Source organism: Rhododendron vialii, chromosome 8a, assembly GCF_030253575.1.
Source record: "Rhododendron vialii isolate Sample 1 chromosome 8a, ASM3025357v1".
NCBI lineage: Eukaryota > Viridiplantae > Streptophyta > Magnoliopsida > Ericales > Ericaceae > Rhododendron > Rhododendron vialii.
In genome coordinates this window covers 1848741-1867585 of record NC_080564.1, presented here as the reverse complement: position 1 = coordinate 1867585, position 18845 = coordinate 1848741, and the positions used below count along the sequence as shown (strand labels likewise).

At 37.8% G+C, this 18845-nt stretch overlaps 1 protein-coding gene and 1 pseudogene across 2 annotated transcripts; one reads left to right on the top strand and one right to left on the bottom strand.

Annotated features, from left to right (window-relative positions):
- Positions 1 to 3786: 3786 nt before the first annotated feature.
- Positions 3787 to 6108, top strand: LOC131298287 (L-type lectin-domain containing receptor kinase IX.1-like; annotated as a pseudogene).
- Positions 6109 to 8907: 2799 nt separating this feature from the next.
- LOC131298286 (kinesin-like protein KIN-14R) lies at positions 8908 to 17037 on the bottom strand. Of its 2 annotated transcripts, XM_058323661.1 has the most exons (19): positions 16687 to 17037; positions 14935 to 15233; positions 14614 to 14785; positions 14434 to 14504; positions 14165 to 14348; positions 13368 to 13477; positions 13156 to 13255; positions 12991 to 13077; positions 12741 to 12917; positions 12087 to 12360; positions 11774 to 11935; positions 11430 to 11645; positions 11308 to 11345; positions 11009 to 11172; positions 10652 to 10903; positions 10497 to 10559; positions 10195 to 10269; positions 10036 to 10104; positions 8908 to 9555 (listed from the first exon to the last, which is right to left on the bottom strand). In XM_058323661.1, the coding sequence occupies exons 1-19, from the start codon at positions 16898 to 16900 to the stop codon at positions 9106 to 9108; spliced, it is 3177 nt and encodes a 1058-aa protein (XP_058179644.1). In that variant the 5' UTR covers positions 16901 to 17037; the 3' UTR covers positions 8908 to 9105. The 2 variants fall into 2 exon arrangements, with proteins under 2 accessions (XP_058179644.1, XP_058179645.1); XM_058323662.1 differs by lacking the exon at positions 12741 to 12917.
- Between the last annotated feature and the right edge of the window lie 1808 nt (positions 17038 to 18845).

Below are 18845 nucleotides of genomic sequence, written 5' to 3'. Positions count from 1 at the left end.
TTCGCACCATAAATTCCATAGGATTTGCCCAGATTTATGGTGCGAATTCATTCTTAGTATGTCCCTCATCAAACCAATTTTGAATCTATACGTATGCACCCCGATGATTTTCTCCTTCCACCAACTGGTCAAAGAAAGATGGGATACAATTCCGTATGAACCAATCCCACAAAAGTTGATATTACCTATGAATTTCCGAAAATGTGACGTAAGGGTTGGCCTTGACAAAATTGTATAAAGTATTAGGAGAAGATTACAATGGGGAAGCTCCAGGTTTCTGATCAGGATTGTCTTCAATGGAAGTGGCGCAATCACCTTGCATTTTCAATAAAGACAGCCAACTTGAGATGGGAAAACCCGAAGTTATAACCAAAGATCCCGATCTATTATCTGTGTGGAAAAACATTTGCTCTCCAGAGGTGGAATTGTTTGTCTGGATGGCTGTCCAGAATTGCATAGCACATCAAAGTTTGTCCTGGTTAGGTGTGGTATTGTAGCTAATGACTTAGAGCCATGCCCTGAGAGCAACTCTGAAAGGGAAACTCCAAACCATCTTTTACTACTGTGCAGGTTCAAATGGGTATTTGCTCAGCAGTGATTATGGTCGCAGGGTTGCTTCTACGCTGTTGTGTGGTCAATTTGGTTAGCTAGGAATGAGATTGTGTTCAAGAATAAAAATATGGACAAGGAGGAAATTGTAGATTTGGCAAAGACTAGGAAGGCACAAAGATTAAAGGGAAATACAAGGTTAATAACTCTACTCTGTTGAGGGCTTCAAAAGAAGCTTGGAGGGTATCAGAAGACTGAAGATAAAGCTTATTGAGGGATCCATCACTGAGTGGGCTGAAAGCAGCTGGATGATGTCTTTGGGAAGGCCAACTGAAGCTTCTTGGTTCAAGTCTGTGTATAAATTATAATGCTAACTGCTACTATTGTTTTAGCTCCTCCGGCTGGTCATGTTTTTACTTCTGATGCGGCTACGGCGGGCAGTATACCTGTGTTTTGGTGGAATCTTGCACTTGACCAACTACACTTGCAGGCCTTAAGAGTACTTATGCTGTTGAATCCTTTGTTTCAAGGAATTTGTGTTCTTTGCTTTCTTGTTCAATTCGCCTTTGTATTTATGCATTCAACATCTTGTTCGATGTTGTATTTTCGGTCCAGCACTTTGCTACAACAACATCATGGAGCTTGTGCTGTTCCTTCTCTTTTTTCCGAAGTACCCTTATCGAGCTATCAATATTTTTTTTTGGCTAATAAAAAAAGATAAAAAAAACGGGGAAGATGTTAGGAGAAATTTTTGAACCGGCCGAAGGTTAGACTAAATTATTTGGATTTATGGAGCTAAGCTAAAATTATTAAAATTATAGATACATGCAAATAGCTTTTGTACTTGGGTTTTGTGTAGATTTTCTTGATTAAAGGTTCTCTTTTGCTAGCCATTAATGGGCCAATTTTTCGTCAATCTCACCTCTCCAATAATATTTTCAGTTATATTCGATAAATACCATATTGTTTGTTAAAGACCACAGGAAATATTGTTTATAGGCCCAAAAAAGAGAGAGGTACATCAGTTATGCAGGAATTCAGAAAAAGTAATGAATTATGAAAACACAAATTAATAGACCGGCATAAGTGTCACTCTACTAAAACATACATACTGCATCCCCATTTGTTGGATCTTTTTGGTAATTTAATTAAATATTAAAAGAACATAGTCATAAACTTTTCATATTTTTATTTTCGCTTTTAACCTTTAAGTCTTTTAAGAAACATCGTCGTCGTCCTAGTAATTAAGTTCAAAAGTGAAGGGTAAATAATAAAATCTTTTGATCAGGAACAATTCTTTTGGGACAATAAAAGTGCCAAAAAGAATCAACAAATTGGTACTGCGGGCGTATTTTTTTTTTGAATCGGAAAAAGGATTGAGTATCGTTCAAGATACACAATCTATCGCCATATATTGAACATGATTCCACACAATCTCATTTCGTTCAAATAACGGAATCTAATCATTTAAAGACCCATCTTATTTCGTCAGATACTGGCCTTAGGCACTTGGAATTTTTCCAACACCTCCATTGATTTGTTGCTTTTTATTTTGCAGATTTGTTTATAGACTTTCATATATATGACTACGTTTGTTTCATGGTGCCTTGGAAAATTCAGCTGGCAGAAGCCGGCATTGTTTAGAGCAGTATTATTTGAGCCTGCTTGAACACTTAATACTAATCGTTCGGTTGTAATCAGTGATTATTTTAAGCGGATTCTTTTTTGGGTTTCAACATACTCATGATCGCCCACGTTGGACAAAGCAAGATTGGAAGTCCTACACCTTTTTGGATCCGAGCAATGCTAGTACGCACGCTCCTACCGACCACTTCTCTCTCACATCCTAGACTTATTGTTTGGATCCCCTCGTCCGAAAATGAAAATTTACCAAGGTGATAAAATGTAGGTGGAAATTAAGGAGTAGGGGGAGGGAACGTTGTGTTGATATGCTTAAGCTAGCTCCAAGACAAATGTTAATATTTCTACAGAACAGAATGGCATAGGGTTAGAGAGATCATTTGGTTTTTCTATACAATTTTTACACCGGTGGATTAAAATCCTGTAGAGACACCCCTGCTTGAAGAAATTGTGCAGAGTATTAGGAAAAGATTACACCCGGGGAAGAATAGGAAAAGTTCTTGAACCGACCGAAGCTTAGACTAAATTATTTGGATTTATGGAGCTAAGACGAAATTAGCAACATTATAAGTACACGCATATAGCTCTGATTTGTAGTTAGTTTTTGTTATTGATCTCTCGATTAAAGTCTCATTTCTACTTACCATTAATGGAGCGAGCTTTTCGTCACTCTCACCTGCCCAGTAATATTCTTAGTAATGTTTGATTAAACATCATAAAATCTAGTAATATTTGATAAACATCCTTTGGACATGCTTAATTTCTAGACGTTCCTGAAGTCAACACAGACCCTAATCTGCCCATTTTTCTTTTCAACGAATACGATGTTAGATAACCAATTGGTATAGATGAAGGGCTCAATAAAACCGGCCTGCTCCATCTTCTCAACCTCTGCAATGACAAGTGACTTCACGATTTATCCGTCTCTATGGTGCTAAAATATATTTTCTTGATGAAAACTTTGAAATATTCTAAACAAAATATATAAGATAGTGAGCGGAGAATATTATCTACGTACTGAATCTTTTAATCTCGTAAATTCTAATTTTAGTACTAGCTTATTAGTATCATTCTTTGAGTAACACAAGAGATACAGCCCATTCTCCTAGTTGTTTATCTTAGTTAAGAACTAAGAATAAGTCAAAACACGGTAAGCATATAAAGATAATATAGGAGAAATTCTTGAACCGGCCGAAGGTTCGAAAAAATTATTTGGATCTACAGAGCCAATCTAAAATTACAAAATTATACATACATGCATATAGCTCTGATTTGCAGTTGGTTTTGTATAGATTTCTTGATTAGAGGTTCTCTTCTGCTAACCATAAATTAATAGAGCCCAGTTCTTCATCATTCTCACCTCTCTAGTACTAATATTCTCAGGAATAATAGATAAACATCATGACATTGATTGTTAATGACTATTGGAAATATTGTCTCTCTATAGGAAACAAAAACAAACATAGTGGTGCTAAAATAGTGTCTACTGATATATACAATTAAGAGCAAGTTTTCCAACACATTCTTTGATTTTCAATCATTTTGACCTGGTTTTAATACTGATAAACCAACTCAGGCACTCAGCTAATGGGTATTTAGACTTCCTTTAAGCCATCTCAAACCACCTTCATTCTCCATTTACAACCATGGCTCTCTGCAACTCAAAATCATCGACCCATTTCCAAATCCAACATTCACAACCAATTCTCTTCCTCAACTTTCTCAGGCTAATTACTATCTTCTTCTTATTTCTACACTTCCCTTTTGCAAACTCTACTTCCTTCAACTTTCCCAATTTCGACCCAAATAACCAAGACATACAGTACGAAGGGGATGCAACTGCAGCCAATGGAACGATACAAGTCACAAAAAACCTAGAGAACACTCAGCTCACAGGAAGCGTTGGACGAGCCTTTTACTTGCCGCTCATACACCTATGGGACAACGATACGGGAAACTTGACAGACTTCATCACCCATTTCTCATTCGTCATATCCGCAACTAACCTCACTGCTGTCGGTGATGGACTCGCCTTCTTCCTTTCTCCCATGAATGCTACACTCCCTGTGTCTTCAGGCGGAGGATACCTTGGTCTTTTCGAGAGCTCCGTCGCCCTCAATGATACCGACAATCAGATTGTGGCCGTTGAGTTTGATACTTTCCTAAATCCTTGGGATCCGAGCATGAACCATGTTGGTATTGATGTCAACTCGATCCAGTCCGTGGCCAATCTCACGTGGGATACTAGTTTGGCAAATAATGAAACAGCAAATGCTTGGGTGAATTATGATTCTACTACGACAACATTAAGTGTTTATCTAACTTACGATGAGAATCCGGCTTTCGAAGGAAATTATAGCCTTTCCTGTATTGTTGATTTGAGTGAAGTTTTGCCTGAATGGGTTAATGTTGGTTTTTCGGCTGCCACAAACTCTAACGCCGAAATATATAGTATTGTTTCTTGGACCTTCAATTCAACCTTAGGGGGATCCGACAATTCAACCTCGTGGGGCTCGCTCTCAACGGGAACGGGCCACCAGGCGAACCTGCTCCTGATGGTTGGTCTGGCTGTGAGTATTGGTGCCTTGAGTTGTGGGGTTGGCTTGTTTTGGTTCATGAAGCAGAAAAAGATTGTTTTGCAGGGAAAAAGTGAGGTGGGACTAGATGCTTCTATCGATGATGATGACTTTGAGAAAGGCACAGGGCCAAGAAGGTTCACGTTCCAGGAACTAAGTCATGCAACAAACAATTTTGCTGAGGGTGGAAAGCTTGGACAAGGTGGATTTGGAGGTGTTTACAAGGGTGTGTTAAGTGACACTAAAGGAGAACTAGCCGTGAAGCGCATCTCTAGAGGATCGGAGCAGGGCAAAAAAGAATATGTATCAGAAGTGAAGATCATTAGCAGGTTGACACACCGGAATTTGGTTCAACTCATTGGTTGGTGTCATGAACAAGGAGAGTTGCTTCTTGTCTACGAATTCATGCCAAATGGGAGCCTCGATACCCATCTTTTCGGTGGGAAATCCAAGCTAACATGGACAGTGAGGTACAAAATAGCACTCGGCTTGGCTTCTGCTCTGCTTTATCTACACGAGAGTGGGAGCAATGTGTGATTCATAGAGACATCAAGTCAAGTAATATCATGTTGGACTCCAACTACAATGCCAAGCTAGGAGATTTTGGCTTGGCCAGGCTTGTGAACCATGAGGTGGGCTTAGAAACAACCGTCTTGGCCGGCACCATAGGGTACCTAGCTCCAGAGTGTGTCACCACAGGCAAATCAAGTAAAGAATCAGATGTCTATAGCTTCGGTGTTGTTGCCCTTGAAATAGCATGTGGAAGAAAGCTGATAGAGTTCAATAGGAATCCGAGTCACGTAAGACTTTCAGAGTGGGTTTGGAGCTTCTATGGGCAAGGACAACTCAGTGAAGCTGTTGATAAGGATCTCACAATGGAGTATGATGAACTTCAAGTAGAGCGGTTAATGTTGGTTGGGTTGTGGTGTTGCCACCCTGATCACAATCTTCGGCCATCCATAAGGCAAGTGATCAATGTTCTTACATTTGAAGCTCCATTGCCTGTTCTACCATCACAAATGCCGGTACCTGTATATTTTTCACCTTCCATGTGCATGCCTAGCTATACATCATCGGTTGTGACCACAGATTCAGACAAGGATAGGACTTCAAGTAGCGGTCATGCTCGCAGTAACTATTCACCAGTTTCAGTTGGATCTTCTAAAGCTCCCTTGCAATTGCATGAAGATAACGAAGAGAGCATCCTTCTATAATTTCTTTCTCACTTGAAAGAGGGATGATTGAGGTATATTATTTACTAATAGCAGGATTGTCAGATGCACTGTAAAGTGCTAAGTTTGTTTTTTTCTGTGATTTAGTAATAAGAGTACAATGTTGTTCACTCACCTAAAAATTGTGTGTCGAGGCTGTATATTTTTCACTTCCCATGTGCGTGTATAGCTAGCTATTCATCATTGCTTGTGACCAAATAATTCTGACGAGTATAATAAGGCTCGGTGTTCAAGTACTAATAGTCCCAATCCCAGTTGCTACTTATCCTTTTTAGTTCGATCTACTAAAGCTCTCTTGCAATTGCATGAAGATAACGAATATAGCACCCTTCCACAAGTTCTTTAATTTCTCACTTGAAAGAGGAATGATTGAGGTATATTATTTTCTAATAACATGATTGTTGGAAACACTGTGAAATTCAAACTTGGTTTTCTCCATGATATAGTCACTACCAAAGAGTGCAATCTTGTTCCCCCACCTAAAAAAGTGTGGAAATTACTCACTGTGAAGCTGATCATAATGGATTCCACTTCGATGATCAATCCATTTTGTAGGGCAAAGAGTGCAATCTTGTTCTCCCAATTCTTATTTTGTTCTATTATTTTCTATCAAATTTCTACGTACGTAGTGATGGGGTTGTAATGATTTGATACAGATTATGGGATGTGTTATTTGCAGCTTCAATTATTCTTGTATCAACTGCAATTGATTAAGGCCTCGATAAGGTTAATTATACCAGTGGGTTTACTCTATCGAATTTTTACAACGACTAACATTGATAAACGAACCAAGGTATCTGAGTTTACTCTGTGTAAATAAGCTAATACCTGAATCGTTTTTTTTTTTTTTTGATCGGCTAATACCTGATTCGTTTTGATTATAATGTTCAAAAAATCCAAACTACTCGAAGGCAGTTCATTTTTTGCTTAATTAATAAGTACTTGTTTGGGATCAATTTGTCTGATAAACAAGCAAGTTTGAACATATTTTGGTGGATATTTTTGCTACTTACACAACCATTGTGTTGGTTGTGTGCGTAATTCTGACCGTCCGGATGTATTTGGACGGTCTAGATTTTATAAAAACTCTTCCAATGAAAAATTTAACTTTTATGAGGAAGAGTTTAGCGAATTCTGGTCATTTATTACAGCAATGGACGGCTAAAGATTCGTTGTGTGTTGTGTTTTACACAACGGTTGTGTGTATAGCACTTTTGGTGTACAAAATCAAAACTCGAAAAGCTATTAGAATGTGTGCCAATAGAAAATGAATTAGATGCAACAACCACCCATTGTACCTTAGATTATTTATTTATTTATTTTGATCCGCCATTGTACCTTAGATTGTTCCTCACATTCTTGGCTGCAGAAGCGGTTCTGTTTCTGAGACTTCTGAGGCACAAATAGTAAACACCCGTTGTTGTACAGAGAGAAAGAGAAAATGGGTGTGGCCGCGTGGACGATTTCACCAGCTCGGATAGTCTGAGTAGCGAACATACCTCTGCCGGCTGACTCAGTGATCGGACTCGGATCGGCGACGGTGAAGGTCGACTTGGATGGCGTCGTTGTTATGATAGACTACGACCACCAAAAGGAGAAAAAAAATGTCTTTTAAAGTTGTAATCAAGTGTTCCCGGCTCACTTTTTCAATGTTTTTTTCTACATAGTATCTTCTCTAATTAAATACTAAAAGAAGTATTCGATTTGACTTGATAACTTACAAAATCACTGTAATTGAAAATTTCTACAATGTGAACAAATCGGATCATAAAAATGATTCCGAAGTAAGGGCAAAATTTTAAAAAAACGGAGGAGGACTCCTTATCCAGTTTCATAAGGGTTGTAATCAAGTGTACTCAACTAATTTTTTTTCATCCTTTTTTGAAATATATCTTCTCCGATTAATAACCATTTCGTACTCGATTGAATTCATACTTAACATGAACATTTTAATCGACAAGGTATACAATAAGGACAAATCGGATCATCAAACTAATTCCAAAATCAGTTTCAAATTTGCCAAGAAAGGAAGAGAAGTCTTCTTATTGGGACTTCGTTGGTTGAAGATGCGAAGTCTCTTCACTACCGAACTCACGGAAGTCTACCCATTACGGAACTCGCGTTTACGAACCACTTTTTTCATAGAACATATATTTGTTTTGTTTTTCAAGATTTTCCTCTTTCTCCTCCTCCTCCTCTTCCATTCAGATCCCTTTGTTCCGTCATACTTCTGCATCACCATCATTGAGGTGAATATCTTCTAAATAATCCTCTGGATTATATCCTCTTATGATTCAATTTCGTTGCTGAAAAATTGCCAGGAAAGAAAATGACTTTTTTGGCCTATGTTTTCTCAATAACGGATTGAAATGTGAATTCTCGGGTTTAACAACGTTTGAATTTTGGGTTATTGATGATGGTGGCTATGGGTTTTTGTGTGGCCGTGTAGTATTGTTTTTGCTAAGTATGTTTGGCAACAAAGATTACGTTTTTCCGGGGTTAGCATAGTTGAGGAGGGAAAAGTATCTACTTTCTCGTCATTGTTTTCCACTTCAACAGTATGTACACAAATCTATTGTGCTGAAATTGAGCCACTATTTTGTTTTTTCCTAATGTTGTTTAGCCCAATAATCATGGTATGTAAAATGCAATTGTGTCGGAAATCCTTTGTTATCATTGTAGCTCTATTCTTGTTTATAAAGTACCTGTGAGGGACAATATCTACCACCCTTCCAATTTTTTTTGGTCTCTGCTGTAGCTTTTTTCTGTTTAGGGTGATTAACAAAGCAGAGTTCTAAATCTTTGGTTCGAAGGTTCTAATTAACAAATTAATACAGTCAGTAACTTTGATCGAAACAGCAAATTAAGCAGTAACTTAGATTGAAACAGCAAGGAAAGAATATGCATTTGTACTACAACACATAACCAGCTGCATCTCATCGTCTCTACTTCATAAATCACCTTTCATTTTTCCAAAATAAAGAAATCGTAAAGACTGAAAATTCACAAGAAACAACCAGGGGAAAAAAAAAAAATTTACTGTGTCACATTTTGTTGGCATGAAGACAACGAACTACAAGTTGGCTTCTCCTGGTTTTTCATTTTCACTACCTTGACCAAATCCTCTTCTTATTTTCCCTCTCCTTGATTGCTTGAACTGGATCTCTCGTGGTTTGGTTATGCGCAACTGGCCTTTTACTGGTTGTAACAACAGGCTGCTTGACTGTTGTTCTTGCAACCCTAGAAAATGGTTTAGGAGGGTCAGAGTGCCTCCCCTTCTTGTCATTCAAGGAATTGTTTTCTGGTTCGCTGTTTCTGGATAAACGCTTCCTTGTACCGTGAAAAGGTATGTTTCCTTTAGGCAATGTCGACCCTAGGCTCATTGGGCGGTTTATGGAGTTTGAACTCCGGAGGATATGGTGCTCAGTATCATTCATAGTGTCATCTCTTATGCAGCGTTTTCCTTCTATCGGAGTGGCCCTTACCGTGGGATCTAGACTTAGCTTGGAAACATACTGCTGTTCCTGTTCTCTCAATTTGTCTTCAAGCTCCTTAACCTGAAATCAACATTTCTAGTTATTCTTTAGCAGTTGAAAGAAAAGAAAAGTAGTCCGAAGACTGTTGTAGCCATTTCAATGAGTTCAGTCAGAAATGACCAAGTTAAGGAAAGTGAATGGGCTGAATTGAGGAGGAAGCAACTATGATTAACTGATTATGGAAATAATGACCAAAAAAGAAAGGACAACAGAAACTAGGGATCAATTTAGTGGAGATCATGTTAAGTGTATAAGAGAAACAGAAGTCAAGGTTTCTGCGTATGTAGAAAATTCTGTTGGAAAAGGTTATGCATTGACATGATGGCAAATGCTGCATGGCCTTAGAAGGAGGGTTGAATAACGGAAACAGGCAATCTGCAAAAAGGTGGAGTAATATGCTATCTCTTCCGAACCGAAACAAAGAGCAGGAAGTTATGCCTACTCCATCACTTGCTTTTCTTCTGAGCAAAAACCAAAAGAAAGAGAGAAAAAAGGCAAGACCTTTTGATGAAGTAAGGGTTCTGAGTTGTGTTCATGACCTTCTTTCAGTTTCCTCTCTAACTCCTCAATCTGAAACAAGGAAGAGTATAAACGATTACTTTTAACTTCTCACTTGCATAAAATTACAAGGAAAAGACCCGCTTTACAAGGGAAAAAAACCTTGTGTTGAAGGTTAGCGGAGTAAGACTTGGACTCTTTCACTTGCTCTTTCAGTTTGTTTTCAAGATCCTTGACCTGGTTGACAAGTTTAAAAAGCAGGTAGTTTCTACCCGTATGAAGAATAATATATATAGTACATTCCTAAAGGGCTGTTTAGTAATAATCTATGTGGTGTTCAAAAAAGAGAGTCATAATATCTGTTATTTTCTACCTCAATTAACAGGAAATCGCCCATGAATTATGTATGGGACGAAAAGACAATAAATTTTTGTGAAACAAATAAAGAGGGTTATCACAAAAACCTGTTGATAAGTCGTAGACTCTGATTGCTCTTGCTCTTTAAGCTTCTTCTCCAGCTCTTTTACCTTGAGTAGAAGCAAGACATCTGATTAACATACTTTATCACAAGTTATCGGCAAAAAGAAACATCAACCACTTTACTTCATAAAAAACACACTTTCTGTTGAAGACAGGCACAAGTTTCGTCATTTCCCTTTAATCTTTCAGATAGATGAAACACTTGCTTTTCTGATTGGTTATGTAAAGCTGTCTTCAGCTCAAGCTGGCTTTCAAGTTCCTTGATCTTTTCCTGTTGGTTTTTGTAAACCTGATCCTTGCCTTTAGCCTTACTTTCAAAGTTGTGTAAACTATCCTCTAGCTTCTTCAGAGATTCATCTTTTGTTCTGCATTCCTGCCTTGCTTTATCAAGCTTCAGGGAAACCCATCAAAGATCAGTCAAATGAAGTCCAAAAAGCACACATGCAAAAAAAAAAAAAAAAAAAAAAGAACTCGAGTTGAACATCACCAAGCATACCATCATTTTTAATTTCTGAAGCTCACTCGTATCAATTTGCTTCTTTGCAGGACCCAGCTCAACTCCTCGAGCCCGGGTGGCGAAGTTCAATGAACTCAGGGTCTCACTCAAGTCATGCTCAGAAGGGCTTATTTGCACGAACATTAACGTTTTAGAGTCGCCTCCTGCAGCAAATAACATTTTCAGCATCAAGTAGAAAAAGAAGTTGGAAAAATTAAGGATAATGTCCACATAGCGAAAGCACTGGATTTGAATTGTAAAACATAATGGCAAAGCAGAAAACTAAGGATTTGATGTACCTAATGAATCCTGAAGTAGATGTGTCAGCTTAGAGTTCCTGAAGGTAGAAACAAAGAAGAAATCAGATGTAAGTTCAAGTCAATATTCAAACAAAGAAGGCAATTTGTGTATTAAATAGTACCTATATGGAATGTGACTGCTTTTAGTTGCTAAAGCTGATATCACATCTCCAAGGGCTGAAAGTGACCTATTGATATTTTGAGCTTCCTTGAGGCGATCCCCTTGAACATCAGTTTTCGCAAGCCTCTCACTGCCTGCCAAATCCACAAGCCAAAGTTTGCTCTTGGTGCATTCACCACTCATTAAGTTTCTTGTTTTTACCATTATACAGAGCATGCTGAAGAAAAGGGAAAAAAATGCAACTGCCATTAATACAACAAGTAACAAGCAACTGAAAGTCTGAAACAAAAGAAACCATAACAAGGAGTCAAACAACAAAAAATGAAGTTGTGTCTTATTGATTACCAATGAGAACGGCTGCTATGCTCATTGATATTATTGGATCCCACGGCCCTTGCACTACTTCCAGCCTGCAGTACATTCCAGACTTCCCTTGTGTTCTCCACTTTGGCTTCCACTATTCCAGGAACATGATGAAACCCTTCCGAAGCTTGCTTTATCTCCAACCTACTAGTCCCCAACAATAATATCATTAAGTATGGTCTTCCGTTGGTTCATCTCAATGGAGCTAGATTGTCTATAAAACCTTTCTAGCTCAGTTGATTTATTCTACATGCATGTATGCAAATTGCAAAGAAATGTCAAGAGTGGTTCTTACTTTTTCGATGTTGGTGATGCACCCAAAAGGTCCCTAATCTGCTCATTATATACTTCAAGCACACTAACAGATATATCGTAGGAAAAAGTTTCGCTCCTTTCCTTGGAAACTCTGAACAACTCCTCGAGTGTCCTATAATTGACTCCCCGATTTTGCTCAATACCTTCCATTGTAAAAGTTTTACCAGTTCCTGTTTGCCCATAAGCAAAGATACACACGTTGTAGCCGTCCAACACTGAGATCACCATTGGTGAAGCATCCGCAAAGACATCAACTGTCAACAAAAACACAAACTCTTCATAAAAGAGGATTTGGAAAGATGTGATTATGATTCATCACATACTCCTAGCACATAGATGTTGTTATGCACAAATGAACACGAAATTCTAAGGTGTCCCCGTCTATTTTGGGGACACCATAAAATTCTCAAGCCATTTTATGGGGAATGCATGTTATGCATCAATTGGGGCCAAAAAGCTACAGGTATTTGGTGGTATTATTATTTTGTTACGCCTTGCATATTTTTTTGTGGTGGCGTTACGGCATTGTGTGGTGAAGTCAAAGGAGGATATGGTATCACACTATACAAGCTCCCCAAGTAAACATTGGAATTTTTTAGTGTGATTTATCATGTAGTTGTAGCCATAGAGGTACCTTGATCATCTTTTGGTGTATAAACTCGGTCGAATTTGAAGTTCTTTCTCGTAGAACCACCAGTCAGTATCCCAAGTTCCCCATCCTTGGCTGCATCAAAGTCCACAACTGTTGCATGCCCAGATGCAACCTCAGTCTTGCTTAAAGGACGACATCGGCAAAATACCCGTATATTTCCTGATGTGCAACCAGAATAATTAGCACCTTTAAGTTTGCATTCAAATCATAAAAAGAAGACATGTTAACATGCCTTTTGCTTCCTGAACTTCGTTATATAGCTTCCTTCTCTTTGTGTGCTCTTCATTGTACTTGACTTTTAAATCCTCACACTGAGAAACTGTAACATGACACCATGAAGATTAATGGATAATTCAAATACCAAGCCACTGGAACTCTCCTGTAACTCAAAACTTACCCAACGACTGAACTGCAAAAACCATTTTATTTAAATCAGGAATTGAGTCGGTGCATTCATGCGCTTCACGGGAGAGCCGAGAATGCTCCTCTTTCATCACCTATGAAACAGTTGAAAAACGTTACGTACCAGAGGATAAAACACAATTGTGCACAGCTGAAAATGAGAATACAAAAGTACTAATTGGTACTCTCCTTTTGTAAGGAGATTACCTTTATCTTTTCCTGCAAATTATTAATTGCCATGGCCCAAAACTTCTTATCGCACTCATACTTGCTAGAAATATTCCTTAGGTTTTCAGCTTGTTTATCCACAGTTTGGTCTGAAAAGAGAAGATAGAAAGAATAAGAAGGGTTCCAAACACAAAGGACAGTTGTATGAATACGCATACATGGTCTTAACTACCATTAAAATGGTTAATTGGCCAAAAGACTTTTCCTTCTATATGAAAAAGAGGCTAACAACAAACTTATATGAGCATCTCCAAGGGACTCATCAAAGTTTAACACCAAAATCATACTTCGCTCTTGTTTACATTTTTTTTTTGCATCATATATTGTTGACAATTTGAAGGTGAATTTCTGTGCTGCACTCCGCATTAGGCCTTACAAATGCTATTTCATGAATATGAAATGATGCTAACTACAAAAGAAAAGAACTTAAATTGCAAAAGGCAAGAAAGTAAAAGTTACTATTATCTCAACATTTGAAGGTTTCTAGCAAACATTCAAAATTTGAAGAGTGAGAAGCAAAATTTGAAAGGTGAGATATAGGTATTCTCTGGAGCACAAAAAAAAACACCAAAACCTCCAAAATTTTAAAGTTTGGATGTTTGAAGGTTCTCTTGCAGAAGCTCTAATGGAAAACATCAATGGAACAGACCAAACTCTAGCCATATCGAGACATAAGCTGGCAAGATGACTTAAAAATACTCCTTCCGAACTATCTCCGAATACGAATGATATTCTTGAGTAACAAAAACATTACTGAACCTTTGACCCCATCTTACCAAGAGAGTATGTCTGGAACAACTTGTTGTCAAGTTCCATCCTAACCTTCTCTAGTTGTTCATTTGCAGCAGTTAAAGACATCCAGGCTTGATAACATTCATCTGACTTGCGTTGGCACTGGGCACTCAGCTCTTGTATCTTCTTCTCATACTTGGCAGTTGATTTCATTTGCATTACTTTGTGCTACAAGTATATAATTTTTCAAATATGAATTTAGAATATACTCAACTTTTAGGTCATACTTTTCACATTTAGCTTAATATCATACCTGAGCTGAAGTAACTTCAATCTCTGCAGCACAGTTTCTACATACAAGATGCTCACGTTTCACTGGTAAAGCTATAACCAAGTCAAAGAAAGGCAACATTAGAAGTTAGTGAAAGACCCACAAATAACCCATTGAATACACAGAACAATTAACTATTTGAAAGATTAAACAGAAAGCAACCTGAGAACTTTGGCGCTCTCCGTATACAGATCCCACTAACCAGAGGACTTCCATTGACTCCTTCAAATCTTATTATAATCAGGCCATCATCCTTAACAGAAACCCTTGAATCAACGAGCTGCAATGGTTTGTTGGCTCCAACAATGGAGAAAATGTCAAAGTCTGACAGGATCTACAAAGTTCAAAGACAAAAGTAACAAAATGAGTCCTACTGTCGTAGTGTATAGTTTCTCTGAGAACCCACAGTAATCAAGATAAAGTAATTCTACTAACTGACTTCACAAAGTAATCCAGATAATGTAATTCTACTATTTGACTTGCCTTCTCATCCTGCATGAATACATTGAACACCCTCATTCCTTTAGGACCATAAGTATTTATTATCTCTACAAAATGAAGGTCCACGTAATAATCTCCAGGAAGCATGTTGTTGAACCGGTAACAGAAATTTCCTAGTCGCACTGATTGGTATATTAAAGAGTGATCGCCGCTCTCAACTATGCGCTCGTCAGTTTGGAATGCATCCCCTCCTTGAAAAAAGCTATCAGCCATGAAACTCATAGTGCAATTTGCTTCAGTTGAACCCTCCCCGCCGGCATTTACAAACATCACAACTTTCTCTGATTCAAAACACAGTCATTAAATGTAAGTACTTCAATCCCAACTTACAACTCGAATAGGACAAACTAAAGTGAAAAAATGAGGATTGAAATTAATGGCCATCATTTGGTTCTTGGAAAACATTACAAATATAAATTTTGTTTCTAGGAGCATAAGAAATGAAGCCTATTCAAACATTACCCCTCAGCTGATCTCATTATTTCCGACAACAAAGCAGGCTATACTTGTCGTTTGATTCGGAAATGGGTGGGAGAAAATACATGATGTATGAGTTTCGACACTGTTCTTGGTACCCAACCAAAAGGAAGAAAGTTGAGTGATCTTTGTACTAAATGATACATTGAGGCTTTTGAAAACAATCTACTTGTTTGGGAAGTGTTATTGCTCAATGAATCGCAGGCATGTTCTATGTTGAGTTCTGAGTCTTCAAACTACTAAGATAGCTGATTCATTACTCTGGAATCTAGATTGGCCAGATATTCTCAGTCAAGTCGTTTTGCAATACGTGGGTATCTCACGTGGTTTACTTGGGGGAGGTGGTGCATGTAATTGGTCTGACCTTCCTACCATCTTTTGAGATTGTGAATTGGTGAGGGTTCAACGGGCGTACTGCCTCCTACTCAATTGTCTTACAACAAAATTATTCTTTTGGCTGATCAACGACAAAATAAAAAGGAAAATTCACTGTTACAACTTTCAACATTGATCTAAATATAACCCCAAGGGGTTGGCTAAGTGGTCGTGGTCTGAGACTTAGGTGTTTGCTCGATCCTAAAGTCTCGGTTCGATTCTCTTTGCCCACAACTCTTGGGGCCACCTCACCCCACGCGTAAGCATGTGAAACGGCTGTGGGAGGGGCTGTAGGGATTAGTACAAGGTACGCACAAGCTAGCCCGGGACACCCTGTGTTACAAAAAAAACAACTACATTGATCTAAATACGAGAACATGACTTCAACCCAAAGACCCAATTGCAACAGAAACCCTAATCTGAGTTGGGTATTGTCAAATGCATCTACCTTAAACCAAAAATTGAATCAAACCTAGAGCATGGCCACAACACAAAGACCCAATTCCAACAGAACACACTAATCTAACCTGAGTATTGTTACATTACATGCATATAATTTCACCATAATTGCACAAACTGCCAAAGCATGACTACAACCCGAAGACCCAATTACAACAGAAACCCTGATGTGACTTGAGGTATTTTTATATACATCTGAGCTTAACCAAAAAATTGAACTAAAACTACAGCATGGCCAGAAGGCCCAGAACACAAAGACCCAATTAAAACAGAAACCCTTATCTAACTTGGGTATTGCTGCATACATACAATTTCACCAAAATTAAACAAACTACCAAAGCAAGGAAAAAGCGAAGAGACCCAATTGCAACAGAAAGAAGTCTAACTAATGTAAAGAACGAAATGAACACAAGATACACCAACCTCTGCAATCAGGCTGTATAAACCCACTTAAAATCAGCCTTGCACTTGAATCGCAAACCATACGATCTGTCGAAGATTCCTCGTCCTCATCCATGGGAGATTCTTGGTTTTCCTCGTTGAAGGGTTTGTCCCAATCGAAAACAGGAGCAATAGAGGGGTCTGAGATTTGGGTTTCTGTGTCTTGACCGAGAGTGCTGAAATGGGTATCTTCCATTGGTACGAAAGATTTGGGTGTTTGGGTACCGAGAAAATCTTGAACTGTAAGAAGGAAAATTGCTTTCTTGCAGCGTAAAGAGCGCGTGGAGTCGGGAGAGTGGTATGCTTCTTTCGCCGGAGTGGTGTGTCCAAAGATATTCAAATGTAAATTGCTATTCCCCCCCCCTGACACACCCCCCCCCCGGCCCCACCTCCCTTTTCTCATTCTACCCCCCTCTCTTCTCTCTCTCTCTCTCTCTCTTTTCTTTCTTTCTTTCTTTTTTTCTTTACCGTTTGGTTTTTTTTTTCCTTTTTCTTTTCAGTTTCAGTTTCGTTTTTTTTTTTTTCATTTTATTTTCAGTTTCGTTTTTTTTTTCATTTTATTTCCTTTTCGCTCTTTCCAGTTTGAATTTTTTTCTCTCTTTAATAATAGGTTCAAGTCTAATTCTAGGCTTTGTAAAGTAATTGAGAGAAAAAAAAAGTGTTTTAATTGATCATGTTTATCCGACTGTTTTATTTTTATTTTTTTGACCTTTATAGATTAAAAAATATAGTTACTAAAATAAGTGTTTCAATTTTCAATCCGTTTGAACCGGTGCAAAGTTGTTATTTTTCTGATCATTTCATCCTAAATGGATCTAGTAAATTTTTGGCTCCAAGGCCTTTCAATGTACACCCTAAAAGAGTTTTGAAACTAAATAATGAGTCTTAGGGTATTTGTTGAAAGGCCTTAAACCAAAAAATTCATTATGACCATTTAAAATAAAATAATAATAAAAACGATCTTTGCTCTGATTTAACTGAATTGAAAATTAAAACACTTAATTCTTGAATTATATTTTTAAATATGCAAATGGTGTATTTATAGAAATTAAATAAATAAGGTATAAGTAATTAAATAAAAAAATAAATGAAAAAATAGGTGGGACCCGGGGGGCTCAACTGCCCTCATTGGCACAGTAGCCCCTACGAAGCCCCTAAAACGTTTCCGTTTTAGTTATAAAAAAAATAGAAACCAGCCATTTGCAATCCTATGGAGTAGAGACGTGATTTGAAGCAACATACTACTGAATCAGTTAAGAGGATTTATGCTAAATAATAGTTAACAAATTTATTAAATTGTACTATAGTTAAAAAAAAGTAATCCTAAATATAACATTTGTATTTTGGATTAGTATGTCGTTTGCAAAATACATTTCGTAATTAGTTCCCGAACACTAATTGTAATCTTAATTGAAAATAGAATTTGAGTTAACCAAAAAAAAAAAAGAAGGGAGGTAAATGGGAAAAGAAACAAATAAAGAAAATAATTGGAAAAAAAAAAGATTCAAAGTGGAAGGAATAAAAGGAAATAAAGAGAAAAAAAACGAAAAAAAAAAATCCAGCCGAAAAGAAACAAAAAGAAAATAAAGAGGGAAAAAGAAAAAGAAAAATAAATGGACGGAGGGGGGAAGCAGGAGAAGAAGAGAGAAAAAAAAAAGTAAATGGGAGGAGGGAGGGGCAGGAGAAGTAAAATGGGAGGAGGGGAGGGGGTAATATGGGAAAGGGGGTGTGGGGCCGGGGGGGGGTGGGGTGTCAGGGGGGGGGGGAAAAGCAGCCCTCTATTCAAATTTCAATTTTCCGTGACCGTTGTAGAGAATGACCGTTAATGCGTTGTGTCCTTTTTATAACCTACACTAAAAGTCAAAGATAAATGGTATGAACATATTCACCAAAATATTCAACAATGGTAAGTAAATTTTTTTTTTTTTTATAACTGGATATCTGGTAAATATTCTTTTGAGTTCAATTTTCTGTACGTAAAGTTATTTACTCATTACTTTTGTACCAGCCCGACTAGAGTTGAGTTTTTTTCACCCTCCACTTAAGAGGGTGAATATTACCCTCCTTCCTGTTGGTTGAAATGATGTGGACAAGTGATGTCATACTTATCAAAAAATGTATTGTATGGTAAGCATGATATC